At 34.3% G+C, this 15,429-nt stretch overlaps 1 protein-coding gene across 2 annotated transcripts; it reads left to right on the top strand.

Moving 5' to 3' along the window:
- The first annotated feature begins 4,181 nt into the window (after positions 1-4,181).
- lnpk (lunapark, ER junction formation factor) lies at positions 4,182-15,355 on the top strand. Of its 2 annotated transcripts, XM_087802274.1 has the most exons (16): positions 4,182-4,278; positions 5,316-5,379; positions 6,389-6,430; positions 6,813-6,863; positions 6,938-7,074; positions 7,299-7,357; positions 8,431-8,471; positions 9,168-9,251; positions 9,327-9,378; positions 9,447-9,524; positions 9,639-9,734; positions 10,108-10,213; positions 10,321-10,391; positions 10,491-10,661; positions 12,544-12,627; positions 13,885-15,355. In XM_087802274.1, the coding sequence occupies exons 2-16, from the start codon at positions 5,353-5,355 to the stop codon at positions 14,064-14,066; spliced, it is 1,281 nt and encodes a 426-aa protein (XP_087658400.1). In that variant the 5' UTR covers positions 4,182-4,278; positions 5,316-5,352; the 3' UTR covers positions 14,067-15,355. The 2 variants fall into 2 exon arrangements, with proteins under 2 accessions (XP_087658400.1, XP_087658401.1); XM_087802275.1 differs by lacking the exon at positions 12,544-12,627.
- Positions 15,356-15,429: the final 74 nt, after the last annotated feature.

Raw genomic sequence — 15,429 nt, 5'->3', positions numbered from 1 at the left:
ACATGGTCGACCGAGAACTAGTTAATATATAAATATTTCTAAAGGAAACGCTTTTGATTTGCTTTGACTTCAAACAACAACAATAAAAAGAAGATTCTATAAAAAGGATTTGCGTAGGACGAGTGCCTTCATGCGCATACAGGGCCCGTAACGCAAAATTCAATGATATATGAACGAAAAACAAAAATCGTTGTAAATATACGTTTAAAACTACATGCAAAACTAATATCGATCAAAATAAGCTATTTTAAAGCTCTAACAATGAACATGTGGGCCAGCGGTGCCCTTGATCTTTATCTTGTTCTGCTATTTCAATTGCGTTCATTTTGGGTATATTGTCTGCATTTCACAGCATCATAAGCACAAATCACAGTTTGATCCGCAAAATGGTGTTCAAAGCCACAACTGGGAACATTAAAATACTATCACATTGAATTTGTATTTATAAAAAGATAGAAAAAATAATCCAATTAAATAAAAGCGTGTCTATGAGTGGATAGAATTATTCGTTTATATATATTCAAGAGGTATTAAATGGAACAACTTTTAGACTGTGATAAGATTTTAGATTTAGATTTTATATCTTCTTCGTTAAAATATCCGAAGTTTGAGCTTTTAATGATCAAACGTATACTAATATTTCGGTTTTTGTTTTTTATGGGTTTTAATTTGTTGACAACATTTGCTTTCCACATTTATTCTTTGTTTTCAAACTCACAAACGCAATGAAACATATGACTCATTGATCTGCATGAAAACAATTATTTGTTATTTATTTTTAATAGATTTTTAATGTCGAGCGCAGAATTTAATATCATAACAACTTATCTTACCTACATTTATTTTTTTGCAAGTACGTTTAAAATAAATTCAAGGCTTTAAAAACATTCTATGTTGTTTCGTCTTTACGAATATGACCTTCTTCCACGGTCTCTCTGTATCCACGTCAAGGTCACGATTCACCAATAAGTGCATTTTCTAAAGGAAATATCTCAGATGACATACATCTAATATTGAAAATGAATGTGTCACATTGAATTCAACCTTCATAAAGAAGTCTATTGATGCATAAAACACGTGTTTTGAACCACCGCTGGTTGTATTATTGCGTTGCATTTATTAAATAGAAAGTTGAAAGTGTCACTCACCGCATTTGGTGGCAGAATAGAAGAAAAATGCCAAGTCACCGTCTGCGTCAACGTTGGTCCTGAAAACAGGTGCCTCTTGTTTTTGGACTCTCCCCCACTGACTGCCAAGTCCAATTAACGGTCACTGCCCCCCTAAAGTTCCAGCCATGTGTTTCCAAGTGTGCAGCCACTAAAGTGACCGGACAAATGGTGGGAAGTAAACCTCCAGCAGCAACCAAAGTCTAATGAGCGGAATTAATTCTCACTTATTTTTTAAGGCTAAAAAAGTTAAAATATGAGTCTATTTGTTCATTTGAATAGAAATAAAATTACATAAATGTAGTAGGTTTTTCTAAAATGCAGTCTATTTTTATATTTATTGTAATGCATCGTTTGCTGCATGAATAAAAAACAATTTGTGTTTCTATAGTAAGTTAAAGTATGTGTGTTTTGCTTTGTGTTTGTTTGCTATTTTTGCGAAAACGCACTCGTTTTTCTTCCGCGTGTTTGTGTGTCCGCTTTTCAAGTTGTGTATTTGCCCATTTTTGTGTATTCAGGTGCAAATTTGTATTCATTTCGTATCATATATTGTGTAGCAGTGTGTCGTGCGTATTGGTGTGTAGTCTTTTATTTAATGTATTTCTTTTGGCTCGTTGCATGCTTGTGTAGTCGTTTGCGGGCTGTATGTCAGTGTTTGCCTATTGTGTCTCTTTGATTTCTTGTTGTATTTATTTGTATGTTTTTTTACGTGCATGAATGTAAATAATAATCCTAAAAAATGTTGAACACTTTACACAAATTGATCTCAAAGGGCTACGCGGTAAAAACAAGAACTATTAGAATAAAAAATATTAAACAGTAATACAATTGAATTAAAAATAAAATGTTTTAAGACAATATTTAAACGTATAAATGGTTGAACTAAAACTCTTACTCAATAAATATGTCACTTTTTTAATACAATTGGTGGATTGGTGTGTGTTTTTTCTTTCACTGACCCTTCTTTCTTTTTTACATTATCATACGGATTTTTTATTTGTAATACAAGTGTCATTTTTATATTGACATTATTTTATATGTTTTATAATATTTGTTATAATCGCTCCTTTGTGTGTCTTTGTGTAGTGGCATTACAGTACTTGGCGTTCAAACGTGTGTGTTTAGCGAAAATATAAAAGTATGTTTTTTATAAACAATTTTTATGTGAAGCTGATTATATTTGCTTTTATATGATAAGAATGCCTGGTGTTAATGTTTGAGAGCATTTTGTCGAAATTTGTAAATGAGTGTCAATCAACCAGTCTCGACGTGCGCATGCGCAATAATAATAATCCTCCTGCGTGTTTCAGAGTCGGAATGCAAATGGTTTCATTTACATGTTATCTATTCTAGTTAATGATATGAAACCCACACGGGAGGTATATTCGTGTTTTATTGGACATGCATGAGAAGAGTGGTGGAGGGAGATATTTCGGGGTGTCACCACACTCTTTTGAGGGTTCATTTGAATAGTCCAGTTGAAGCTTGTTTAGTGATGGTGAAGGTCAGGGGCTTCAGGAATGAATTATCAGTGCACGCAAGAAACAGAAAACTGTGTGTGTGTGTGTATGTGGAGGTGTGTGTGCGTGATTGTGGGTGGGTGCGTGTGTGTGTGTGTGTGTGTGTGAGATAGAGAGAAAGAGAGAGAGAGAGAGAGAGAGAGCGAATAGCAAGAGATGGGAGAGAGAGAGGGATCGAAATGTGAAAGAGTTTTATTAGAGCCATAACTCTTGAGCCTGTGGAGGAAGCTGTAGCCATTAAAGTTGAAGGCCACATCTCTGCTGCTGCCTAATCCGAAACAGCTCAGCTGGGAGTTTAGTGAAAAGCTTCTGAATATCACACCGCCATTCCACTCTCTCGTTTCACTTGGGAAGAATATGATAGCCGGAGAAACAGTGTGAGTCTGAGGAGCTGCCCGTGTGAAACCCGTAGGCCATATTTATATGAGAAACTCACCTAAGTGAAACTGAAGCAGTGAAGATTTCTGTCGATAAAAAAAGCCGTTATTTACACTCGGGGACAAGTCATACGTTTCTCCTCATTACCTCATTTAAACCACTTAACTGGCATTCGCAATTACTAACCAGACTTACAGATACTAATGAACACAAAATCTAATAACACATGTAATAATTCAAAGGCATTAAAACAGGATTTTCAATCATTAAATAATACAATTTGGGCTCTATTTTTAGTGAATGTCACCCCCTTGTGGACAAAGTTCGTCCGTGACTCCCCACTGCTCAAAAAAACATGTACTTATACACACATTAACAATATATACATCGTTAAAGCACAAGCAAGATCGAATTTAGCATGTTTTATTGATTGATGTATTTCGAACATGCGTAAAATAAATAACTATTTTTAGATACTTAATAAAAATAAAGCAAACACACAACAAAACACCGCACACAGTTCGAAAAAGGAGTAAAAAACTAAGTGGTACTGAAAAAACGACGCTATAATAAACACAAAGAAAAATAAAGTTATATTTTTGATACGCGGGTATTGTTCCCACATTGGAAATTTGAGTAGTTACAGCAGTTCACAAAACGTTACACAATAATACAAAATACATTAATGCATTCAGTACACACATTAAAAATAAAACAAAAAAACGTTATCAATTGACGAAAACAAATAAAAACCAATAATAAATCAAATAATTATAAATGTGTCAATTAAAATAAAGGGTCCAGCGCTTAGATATGAATACAGGAAAAAACTTTACGTTACATTATTTTTGTTTAAACTTACAGGAGGAAATAAATTATGATAAACACATGAGCTCGCGCTTTTATTTATCAAACCATTCCTGTCACTTCGTAACATGCACAGTCTTTCAACAAGAGTGTCATACTCCACAATATTCCACAAAACAAAACATATTTAAAAAATGAATTTAGATATATTATTTGTGTGGCCGTTACTTCTTTTTAACCAACAGGGGGCGATAGAGCTCCACCATGTTTAGTAAAGAAGAAGTGAGGGTTGCTGAAGAACTACAATTTCCGCATACGTCATCAACTGGTAGCTCGTCGTTGTTGTTGTCCTGGAGCGTGAGTCAGTGAATGAAGCTCTAGTTTGACACCCATGTTCACTTTTTGATGTGAGTTATATTCATTTTTATTCCTTATAATCGCAACATTAATGCCTAGGTCTTCTGTTTTTACGTGTCCGTCACACGTTGTTGTGGTAGCATCTATTTGTTTGAAGTACTTTCCGACGTCAGTATCTATTTAACTTCAATTAAATCGTATTTAAGCAGTTCTTTTTCACGAATCTCGCTCTATCACACATTGTTAGCATACTAAGCTAGCAACAAATGAGGGTTTGATAATATGAAAGCAGCTAACGTTAGCCTTATTAGCTATCTGATTTTATCTTGTTGCTCCTTGTAACGCCCAACGTGTTTTTATGCTAAAAGGACAATAATCATATTAAAATCTTGTTTATTATCAATCGTGTCTTAATCAAGAGTTCAAACTAGTGCTAAACATTCCATAGATTTGGAGTTTTAATTAGTATTAAATCTACAATACCTGCTTAAAAGATTCAAGACAATGATACGTCATGACCAAAATATTTAAGATAATAGTTGATACGTTTATCTCTTCTGACTCTTGTTTACTTATTTGTTTAGTCCAGCTATACCTCAGCTGGAAACTTCCAAACGATCCTTGTATCCTACAGAATGCAACCATAGCCTAGAAGACAAAATAATAGTTTGATATGTAATAGTCGGTTGAGAAGTTGCTATATTTTTATGGTGATTCTGTTTTGTACAGCAGACAACCACAAGATGATGCATTTGCTTATCTAAGAATGAATACAAAAGTTAAACATAAATTCCTTAAAAAAACTAAAACTACAAGTCTACCAGTTTTTCTACTTGCACAGTGAATGCTACTTTTCAAGCCGCACTGGATTTTCAGGCAGAAAATAAAGGAGTTTTTACGCTCAACATCTCATGTTTGTTATGCAAGAAGCCCAAACTAAATACTGGGGTCTGTAGTCCTGAACAAAGGAGATGTTTGTGTCAAGTAAATCCTGAAAGGATGCAAATTGTGTGTAAAGGGTAAAAGTAAAGTATGGAATTAAGTCTTGTGTAACATGTGGGGTTGCGTATTATTGTTTTTGCTACAGGTTTCAATAGAGAGTAAAAACACAATAAAGTGCCAAAATGGGAGCTGTGATCTCGAAGTGGAAGGTGAGTAGTTTAAAGTTGTACTTGAGGAGAGTATATTTTCACACATGTGCTGAGAAGTAGAAATACACAATCAGCACCTAACTCAGAGTTGCATTTAGGCTAGTTTAGCATTGCATTTATGATGGTTTGTCTGTTTTAGCTATGATTTAAATGTGATAGCAGGGTGTACTTTTCATCAACGAGTGAGCTTATAATTTTCTTTTTAACTTCCTTATTACTAGAGCTGTTAAAAATATTGATTATGGCGATATATCTGGATATTCCTTTACATGATACTGTGTGTCAGTATTCGACAGCACTGTATCAATAAAAAAAAGAAGATATAAATATATACAGTATATATATATTTTTGGCTTGCAAACATATTTTATGATTTAAAAAGTATGTTTTAAAAAGTAAAAACAATTTTAGTTTGCAATTAAACTTCCAGCCGCTAGATGGCAGCAATCATTTCATCCTCTGCATCTAAAGGAACTTTGCAACGTCCAGCAATGACTGAGGATGAGAGGATACAGTTGACTCCAGCAGCGTTCAAAGCTGATGTTTGGACATATTTTGGTTGCAGAACAAATAAAAGCAGATCCTGCCAAATGCTAACACTAAATGAGCAGGATAACAAATGTAGTAAATTAAAAATGGCAACTATATAAATTAGATTTTTGTTGTATTTTTTAACATGATGTAGTTGTTAGAAAACTGTATACTTTTATAGTGTTTGGAGTTTGTTGTTTTTAATTGCCCAACTGTGAAGTCACTATTTTTAGAGGTACAGAAGCACAGATGAGCAGAAATGGGAGGCAAAGAGCTGCAAAAAAAGATTGAGCCGTTAAAACACCACTCAGAGTTATTGCACTGTATTTAATGAACATCTGTTTTCTTTTATTATATAAACAATGGCTGGCGGGTGGATTTCCCTGTACTGAGGATTTCATGGTGAAATAAATGATGTTTTCATTTGAATCCCTATCAAATAAGTTTTTTTTTTAGTTATGTTTCTTTCTCTCTCCAGGCAAAGCCAGACACAGTGGGGCAGCTGGAAAACATCGACAAGGTATTACATATATTTTAAATCTTTGAGTTGTAATTTTTAGTTTCTAACCACAATAAAACCTTTAGGCAAACACACATTCTCTTGAAAGAGGATGTCATCTTTTATAATATTTTACCCATCTTTATTTTTAAAACCAAAAATAAATGTATATATTTAGAATAAAGCAGTATAGATGACGTAATGTGTGAGAAATGTAATATTATTCATTAATTCTTACATTTTCATGCATTCATCTACTTTACTACTTGACACAACATGCAAAAACATAAGGAGTTAAAAACACTTAATATCTCATTTGTACATCATTTTTGAAAACGCATTTTTGGCCAAACTTGATAGATAAACCTTCAACTACTCATGTCTGTTTTCTACTTTAATCCAGGAGATTAAAGAACTGGAAGAGTTTCGAGCTAAAAATCAACGTCTCCAAAAGGTAATTATTAAAGACGATGCCATTCTTCTTGATTGTTAATTTGTTTTACTTCTAATAATCTTTTTTCCATGCAGTTGTGGGTCGGCTGGCTGATTCTCTGCTCCTCAGCACTTTATCTGTTGACCAGTCTGATCGTCTACTGTCTCTACTTGCCTGATCAATGGCTGCAGAGAATCACCATGGCGCTGCCTTTCTTCATATATCCAGTTCTGTGAGTTAAAAAAAAACTTTTTTACAACCAACATTTCTTCATTTATCGAGTGAAAATGTAATCTGGTTTTAGTATCTGCTCCCTAGTGAAGAAATATTTTTCTTATATATATATTTTTTTTTTGTGAGGACATTTATTCTGTCTTCTGAGTTTTATAGTTTGTTTACTTGTAATCTGTTTTAAGGTGCGAGAAATGTGAACTCCCCCCTTTCTCTCCTCTGCAGGGTCTGGTTCATCAGGAAATTATTAATTTTCCTTTTTTGCAAGCGCACTGAGAGGAATAGTAAGTTCCCTTTATACTTCTTTCTTTTTTTTAATGCATTGTTTTTCCTTTCTTCTCCAATGCTGTGATTGTTTCAACAATATTTTATTTCATTAGCAAATAATAGTAATCATATTTTAAAAACAATAGAAAGTGATGATAAAAGCAAAGTTATATTGTAAATAAATTATCAAAGAAAAATGTTTATCTTAAAGGTGGCAGATAAAAATGTAGATGACATTTAAACTATATTTAATACATCATTTCAGCTCTTTCAGCAATTGTAAGACCTTTAATTCACCAGAACTCACTCTCTTCTCTTCTTCTACCTCTCTCTACAGAGATTTTTAGTTTACAAATACATTTTTTAATCATCCTTTGTAATTAATATTGTTATTTTTTTCATTGTTTTCCTCCTTTTTCAGACCAAAACATACCCTTTTTATTTTAGTTAGTCATGTTATGAAAATGTAATGATTTTATTGAGTGTGTAAAGATCATTTAAAAATTATAGGTTTAATTCAAATGAAAATTGACACAACATGAATTTGGGAAATTGTCTTTTTATTTCTCCTATTTTAAAAAGTTTTAATTCAAAATAACTTAAAATACGTTTAATAAACGCTGATTTTTAACTTGAAAGTAGTATTTTCACATAATGTAATAAGGGATAAATAAATAAAATTTGGAACACGTAAAATTATCTTAAAAATGTGTTTTTATTTGATTAGAATCACAGTTCTAATGTTAAAAAAAGATTCAACTAACTTTGTTCCTCCATAAATTCCTAATGTGACATTGTAGCTGGACAAGCTGTAAACCATCAATTTTATAGCCCTCTTTACACTGCATTAACATCATAATAAAAATGCCAATAAAGACATCGTGTCATAAAAACATTGTTCTGTTGAAACAAGAAATTGTATCATTTCACTTCTATTTGTTCAACAATATTTACAGGTCGACCATAATTTAAGCAGAATCAAACTTCCTAATACGTTTGGCGCGTTGCGTTTCAGCACTGACGTTGATGGAGGTAAAAATGTGATTTAAGAGGATATAAAATGACAGACGCTTCTCTGCTCTTTTGTTAGGTGATAAACTGGAAGATTTAAAGGTGGCGAAGAGAAAGATTGTAAGTGTCCAAGTCTGCATGGTCCGTGTTTCATTCCTATGTCCTTTACTAACTTTGTGAAGGGAGTATGAAGAAAATGACATTTTGTAATAAAAGACTTTTCTGAGTGAAAAGCAACGATCAATAATGCATTATCAATATAATAAGTGCGTTTTAACGTGAGTCGAGTCTAAAATGTTAAATGACGTTTTCCTCAATTTACTACTAACTTCAGGCTGTCTCGTAATTGCACCAAGAGTAATTAGAGATTGGACGTCTTGCTCAAGGACATTTCCAAACCTTCCCAGAGGAGTCGCAAACTCAATATTGAATATTATTCGCATACTTTTTTTTTTTTTTTTAAGCCTTGCTGCACCACGACACGCCATCATTTTCATTTCCAAAGACATTTTTCACCTTTTCAGTGCCAGCTTTATATATAAAGCCAGTAAATCAGTGTCACATGACCGTCATCAATATTGAGCCGCGTTAAAACTTCAGCTACATCAGCACATCGCTTTACGTTCCCGATGAACCACGAATTGACAGGAGATGGACATAATACTTAAAACTCTTATTAAATATTCATTTCAAATCTATGTCACAATACGTCACAAGCTTTGTTAGGAAGACATCAAATATAGTTCTTATCCGATATTTAAATACATGCAATTAAACTGTATCAGTTTTCATAATGAATGCTATGTATGTTTTTAGCTGGAGGAAGTTATGGAAAAAGAGACGTACAAAAACGCAAAGCTAATCCTGGAACGCTTTGATCCTGAAGCAAAGAGAAAAGCGGTAAGTCTTTACTTGGATTTTCATCGGTTATTTGTCGTCTGCGATCAACATTTATGTCATGTTTGGTTGGACTAGGAGCTGGAGTCGACTCCGGCGCGTCCTCAGATGACCCCTCAACCAGGACAAGGTAAGCACATGGATAAGAAAAAGCTCAAATGTTGCGATTTATTTACCGCTTTTGTCCTCTTCGATTAGAGATTAGGCGGCGAGGTATTCCGATGACGCCCCAGACTGGTGGTCGGCCTCCTCTGGGACCTGGTAGAACTCCTATAGGTAAGAATACATGCAATAGCAAACACTGCGCATACCTTAAGTTGATAAAAATATGTTGTAAACTTCCAAAATAAATTTGTAAGGATTTCTCTTAGCTGTGTTCCTGTCTGTCAGCTCCAGGTGGACCTCCAGAGAGATCTGCACTTTCGGCATCTGTCCTTCAGGGGGCGATACCAAGGACGATACCGTGCTCTCCTGTTCCCGGTGTTGGTGGGTTGTTTATCTACCTTAAATTCAGTCAAATATTATTACATGAAAACAATTTTCTGCAAAAAATAATAAAAATAATTAGATTTTGTAGTGATATTGTCTATGTCCATAAATAACAAGATTAAGCGTTACTTCCCCTGAGTCTGACCATATAGTCACTCAGATATTCATTTCTTGTCTGTTGTTTTTTCATCATTTCATTTTAACTTTTTACAGAAGCTGCTGCAGACATTTATGGCTGAGCTAAAGATGCCGTTTATTAAATGTAGATTCTAGATAAGGTCATTAAAATGTAGACAAATAATATATATTCGTGTCTCTAGGTCGGTGTTTTGTATTGTATTGTTTCAAATTAATTGTTTGTCATTTCCAGGGCTGCATCCTCCTGGTCCTCCTCTTGCCAGACCCATTCTTCCCAAAGACCGGGGGGCTATGGACCGAGTCATTGAGTACCTGGTTGGGGATGGTCCTCAGAACAGGTAACTTCTGCTTGTGTTCAGTGATCAAGAATGATGTAATGGTAGTTTGTGAATAATGAGATTAGCTTGTGAATTAAAAGATGGACTCAACATGTCTCTTCTTTTAGATACGCGTTGGTCTGCCAACAGTGCTTTTCTCACAACGGCATGGCTTTGAAGGAGGAGTTTGAATTTCTGGGTAAGTCAAATCAACCATTTCACATTTTCCGGATGAAAGTAACTTTTGCGTTCAAGTTTTTTTTTAATTGAGTGCTTTTTTTAAATTCTCCCTCTTCAGCATTTCGCTGTGCGTATTGCTTCTTCCTCAACCCGGCCAGAAAGACCCGACCTCAGGCTCCGAGACTCCCCGAGTTCAGCTACGAGAGGCGTCTTCGGGCAGATTCACGATCACCCCAACGGTTGCCTCGCTCGGGCACAGACACGGAGGAGAGTGCGCCCCCTTCTGGAGGTAATGATGAATCAGTCAATGTAAGATGATCTTAATAATGATCTTAGATATTACAAACACACCCAAATTTTATAATCCTATGACTATTACATTCCTTTTTATAAATCAAAACCAAAACAATCCTTATACGAGACAGATTTGTTCGAGATGTTTCTGAGTCAGAGTAGTAATGCGATCTGTCAAATGGCATGATGGCAATCCTTAAGTATATATCTGTGATCAGTTTTCTTTGCCCTGGAACTTCGATTACTGTTCAGTTTTTTTATCTGCTTCTTTTATTTTTGTTGCTTAATAGCTAACCATAGATAAAAAAACAGACATTCTGCAGTGTCTTTTAGTGAATTTTCTTCTTTAATTTAAGTTGCTTTAAAAAAAGTACACAATTATCTTAATACAATAATAGAAATCACAGATGAAAAGTGTTATCCATGTTGTCGATATTTCTGGTCATGAATTTGATTTTTAACGTGTTTTTGGTTTGAGTTTCTACAGTACTTTCGCAGTAAGTGCTACACCACCATGTCAACACATAAAAGTTAATCAAATTTCTAAAAAAATGTTTTTTGGTTTGCATGTTGTCATGGTGGTCTGTCACAGAAAATGCTTTTGCTCGCTTTACCATCCTGTGATGTGTCAACAGTCCAGCTCGATGCTCACGCTCCTTTAACTCATCCTTTACCCTTTTAGTTATTTAATTAAAAAAGTAGGCTGAAACCATGGAATCTTCATCCAGAACTCTGAAGTTTTATTATAATATCTCAAATTCTTGTAGTAATAGAAGTTGAGTTTGTTCATATTAATAATATGAAGTTTAGGGGAAGAAATTGGACTATTTATGACTATCTGGAGAGAATCTAGCAGAATGAATGGTATAAATTGACTTGTGAGGAAAAATTAAGACCTTTAATGGGTTCAAGGCTAAAGTTAAGCTAATCATCATCTTGTTAGCTGAAGGTGGAGTTTGTTTCGGAGGTTTAATGAAGTAGTTGGAAGTCCAAGTTTTCTCAATCAGCTAACGAAGTGAGAGGAAGGGGCAGAATTTGAACGTTTTGTTATTATTATTTAAATTATTTCTGTATTTTGGGTCCATAATGAGCTTTTTAAATAAATATAAAAAAAAATGTTTAAAAAAAAATGTAATAATTGAATTTAAAAAGTTTTCTGGTGGCAATATTATACTAACACTTTTATATTGAATTCTAAAGGCCTTAAAATAAAAACATTACATTCAGGAAATGTATTAGAAGAGTTAATATGGAAAATATTCTAGAACCTTAAACATTATTAAAACAAGTAGGCATTTCAACCTGTTTATAAACAAATCACTATATATATATATATATATATATATATATATAATTATATATATTTTAAGCATTCAACCTTTAACATAGAATTATTGAATTCCATTATTAGAAAAACATTTTTCAATGCTATTAAAAACAACATTTCAGAGTTTACTTATTTGCAATGTTGAATTCAATCAATGATACATTCAAATGACACTGATATACATCAATGAATCCCCACCTAATGTCTTGGAGACAATATCTTATTTTAAATTTAAGTGTTGTTGCATTTTTTTGATCAAAATTGTTTGTAAAAGAGTCTTGTCTATGAAGAGAGTGAAGGAAGGACACGAGTTAAGATAGTTTTCTCAATCTAGTAATGCAAATGGAAAGACATTTTGGACAAAAGAGTTTTTAGACAAATTAGATTTTATCAGACATGTAGTTGTGACTGTGATTGGAATAGAAAAAAAAGTATGATATGAAAAAGTATCTTAAGCACCGCGGACTGAACAAAACCTGGTCCACATGAGCAGCAGATGATCGTTTGTGAGCCGCAGATACTAGGTTTAACAGTGTGATCTTGCCTCTAGCTAAGGCTCCGGCTCCGTGGAACTTGGTCCACAGTTTCAGGATCCAGCCAAAGAACCCTCACAACCGACCTCCACAGAGCCCAGGTTCCCCAGCAAACCCCTCCCTTCCCTCGCTCTGTCTGATCTGATCCGCTCAATCGGGTCGAATAAATAACTCTGTCAAGCTCGAATCACTGACCGTCAATCAGCCCTTTTTATAACAACATCAAATCAGTTTTCTGCACCAGACTTGGGTCAAAGTTCTGTGATATATCTGTCTTCTGATTCCAATCCGACCCGAGAGGTTTTAAAATTTGCACACTGATCTTTAATCTTGGGGAAAATGGCTGGTTGTAAATTCTAGCTGCTATAAAAAAAAATTACTTTTTTGACCCCAATCTGGTGTTTTTTCTGGAAAAAACCTTTTTGATTCTGTTTCTTCCTCTTTTAAACAACTAATTAATATTTATTGTTGTTTCATTTGCCTTTTCTGTAGATAAATAATAATATTTGTAACTTGTTTTGCATGGCCAGTCTATGCTTGATCTAAAGAGTTTTATACGAATTTGCAGTATTAGCAAAGGGCTATAAGTAAGTAAGTCAGTAATTTATATTTATAGAGCGCTTTTCTAGACCAGGGTCACAAAGCGCATAAACAATCGTAAAGAAAATACTCAAAAAAATATATACTAAAAGATTAAGATAACACCGAGAACACAGGAATCTCTGAAAATCAGGGCTAAGCCTGCATGAATAAGAAAGTCTGTTGAATGATGAAAGATGTTCCTTATAACCGATAATCTTCCTCGTTATTCATTTGAAATTATTGACAAATTTAATATATTGTAAACTTTATGAAATGACATTCAAATCTTTCTGTCTGAATATTTAATAGATATTCTTAACGTATACTTGACATCCTTTTCAGGTTGAGCCATAACATTCACTCCTAATGACGAGTAATATTGTCTATTAGTGTAAAATCTTGGATCTGTTTCTATGCATTCTGTGGAAAGTTTAGTTTATTTCAACAAGAATAATTGGCCTGTGAAATGATGCTAAATTATTTGAGATAACCAGTATAAAAAAATCTTTAAACATCAAACTTATTACAATCTATATCTTTATTATTTAGATGTTTCCCGTTTCAAAACTGTTAAAAATTCAATATGTATGATATAAATCTAAGCTTTTATTTAAACATAGATTTATTTATTTTGATTCTGTTTCAACCAAATCAATTCATCACTTCCTCTGGGCTCTGTCACTGATTTTCAAGTCTTAAAATAATTGAATAATAACCCGAATTATTTGTTTTCTCAACTCCTGCTGATGAATTTACTGTGTAAATGTCCTGCGCAGATGAAAAGGAGGCACTGGAGGATGAAGTCCAGGCTGAGGAAGTGGAGAGTCAGTCCGAACCGAGGATCCCCGACACCGGGGAGGAGGGAGCGCTCCAGGAAGAGACGGAGGCGGAACAGGACGGTCCGAGTGAGACGGACCCTCAACCGTTAGTCGCAGCACCTGATCTGAACGTTTCCTAAAAATAAAAAGTAGGTGACGGACAGTTCCGTGAGTGACGCGTGGCTTTGAAGGTGATACGGATGATGATTAAACCTTTCATACGAATCCATTCACTTCCCACAAGAGTTGCACCACATTGCTAAATACTAGCAACTGATTGGTCGACAAGCAAGACGAATGTAGTTTTGAAATTTGGTTTGAAGGTTGTGCTGCCATCATGGTTGATTTAAAACACCACTAAGTTTTCTCCTTTATCGCTCCCCATTTTTTTTACCTTTTAATTTACACCACTAGTCTTGTTTCTAAAACCTTTTCTCCATGAAATTGTCATTCCTCTTTGTTTAGCTTTGCTTATGCTTGTAAGGGTTAACTACATATCCCACAATGCACCTGCCTTTGGACTTAAGATGGCTTCATTAAAATGTCTTCATTTATTTAAGCTTGTGCTCAATAACATAGTAAAACTAGCTACAATGAATTAAGAAACAAAAACGGTAGCATGTCATTCTAGTTAAACGGTACGTGTCAAGATTTGTTCCTGTTTGCCAAATATTTGTTTGACCTTTTGACTATTTTGTTGATGCTGATGCTTCTGCTGTCAAGTTTTTAATTAACATGATAAGTTAAAATCAAAGTAGTTTTAAAAAAAAAGAAAACTCAAATTATTACTTTTATTTTATTTTTGAGGTGGACTCTTCACTTTTAGCTTCAAAAAACTCCTGACAATCTACTTCAGTTTCAAAGTTCAAATTAAATAATAGACCACATGACACCTAGAATTCCAAATAGAAAATCTAACCAAGATGTTAAAGAGTAGTTTAAACACACCCTAAATGGCCTTACAAATGTAAAAAATTGTCTCGCTCCGCACAGACATCGACATCCATTCACAGTATTTTTAGTTTAAGGCTGAGAAGCAAGTAGCAGCTTTTTGTGTCCGAAGGATAAAAAAACTTCAGCAGAGACAGCTTTTAAAGAGAAAAATCTGACTACAATGATCGGTCTGCAACAGTCAGCATTTTTGTTCATGTAGTTGTATATTTTGTAGTTTTAAGAGACGTGTGCAATATTGAAGTCGCCGCTGGTTTACTCTCTTCCTCAAGTATTGCAACATATGTTTTTGAAACGAGAACCACTTTTGTAGTCGCCCGGCGTGTCCGTGCAACCTCGTGGTTTGATTCTTACTCCACAAGAACTTTAGAGAAGAAGATTTGTCGTCACTGTTCTGTTTAGGTTTGCTCTGTTGTCTGGTACTGTACGAAGGTGAACACAAATGTAACACACTCTCACATTAAAGAATTAAACATTGGCTACATTTTCTTTTACTTTCCTTCCTCGTCTTTCAGCTGCCGACGGGTTATTGATGGTGATAAATGATCGTAT

The sequence above is a fragment of the Callionymus lyra genome, chromosome 11 (assembly GCF_982586985.1).
Source record: "Callionymus lyra chromosome 11, fCalLyr1.hap1.1, whole genome shotgun sequence".
Classification (NCBI taxonomy): domain Eukaryota; kingdom Metazoa; phylum Chordata; class Actinopteri; order Syngnathiformes; family Callionymidae; genus Callionymus; species Callionymus lyra.
The sequence above is the reverse complement of the archived record's forward strand: the minus strand, read 5'-3'. Positions and strand labels throughout refer to the sequence as shown.

Excerpts from the sequence above, each read along its gene's own strand:
- lnpk (XM_087802274.1), top strand. The coding sequence starts at position 5,353 with ATGGGAGCTGTGATCTCGAAGTGGAAG. Across the intron at positions 6,864-6,937 it reads AAAATCAACGTCTCCAAAAG|TTGTGGGTCGGCTGGCTGAT; the intron begins GTAATTATTAAA and ends TTTTCCATGCAG. Across the intron at positions 7,075-7,298 it reads TTCTTCATATATCCAGTTCT|GGTCTGGTTCATCAGGAAAT; the intron begins GTGAGTTAAAAA and ends TCTCCTCTGCAG.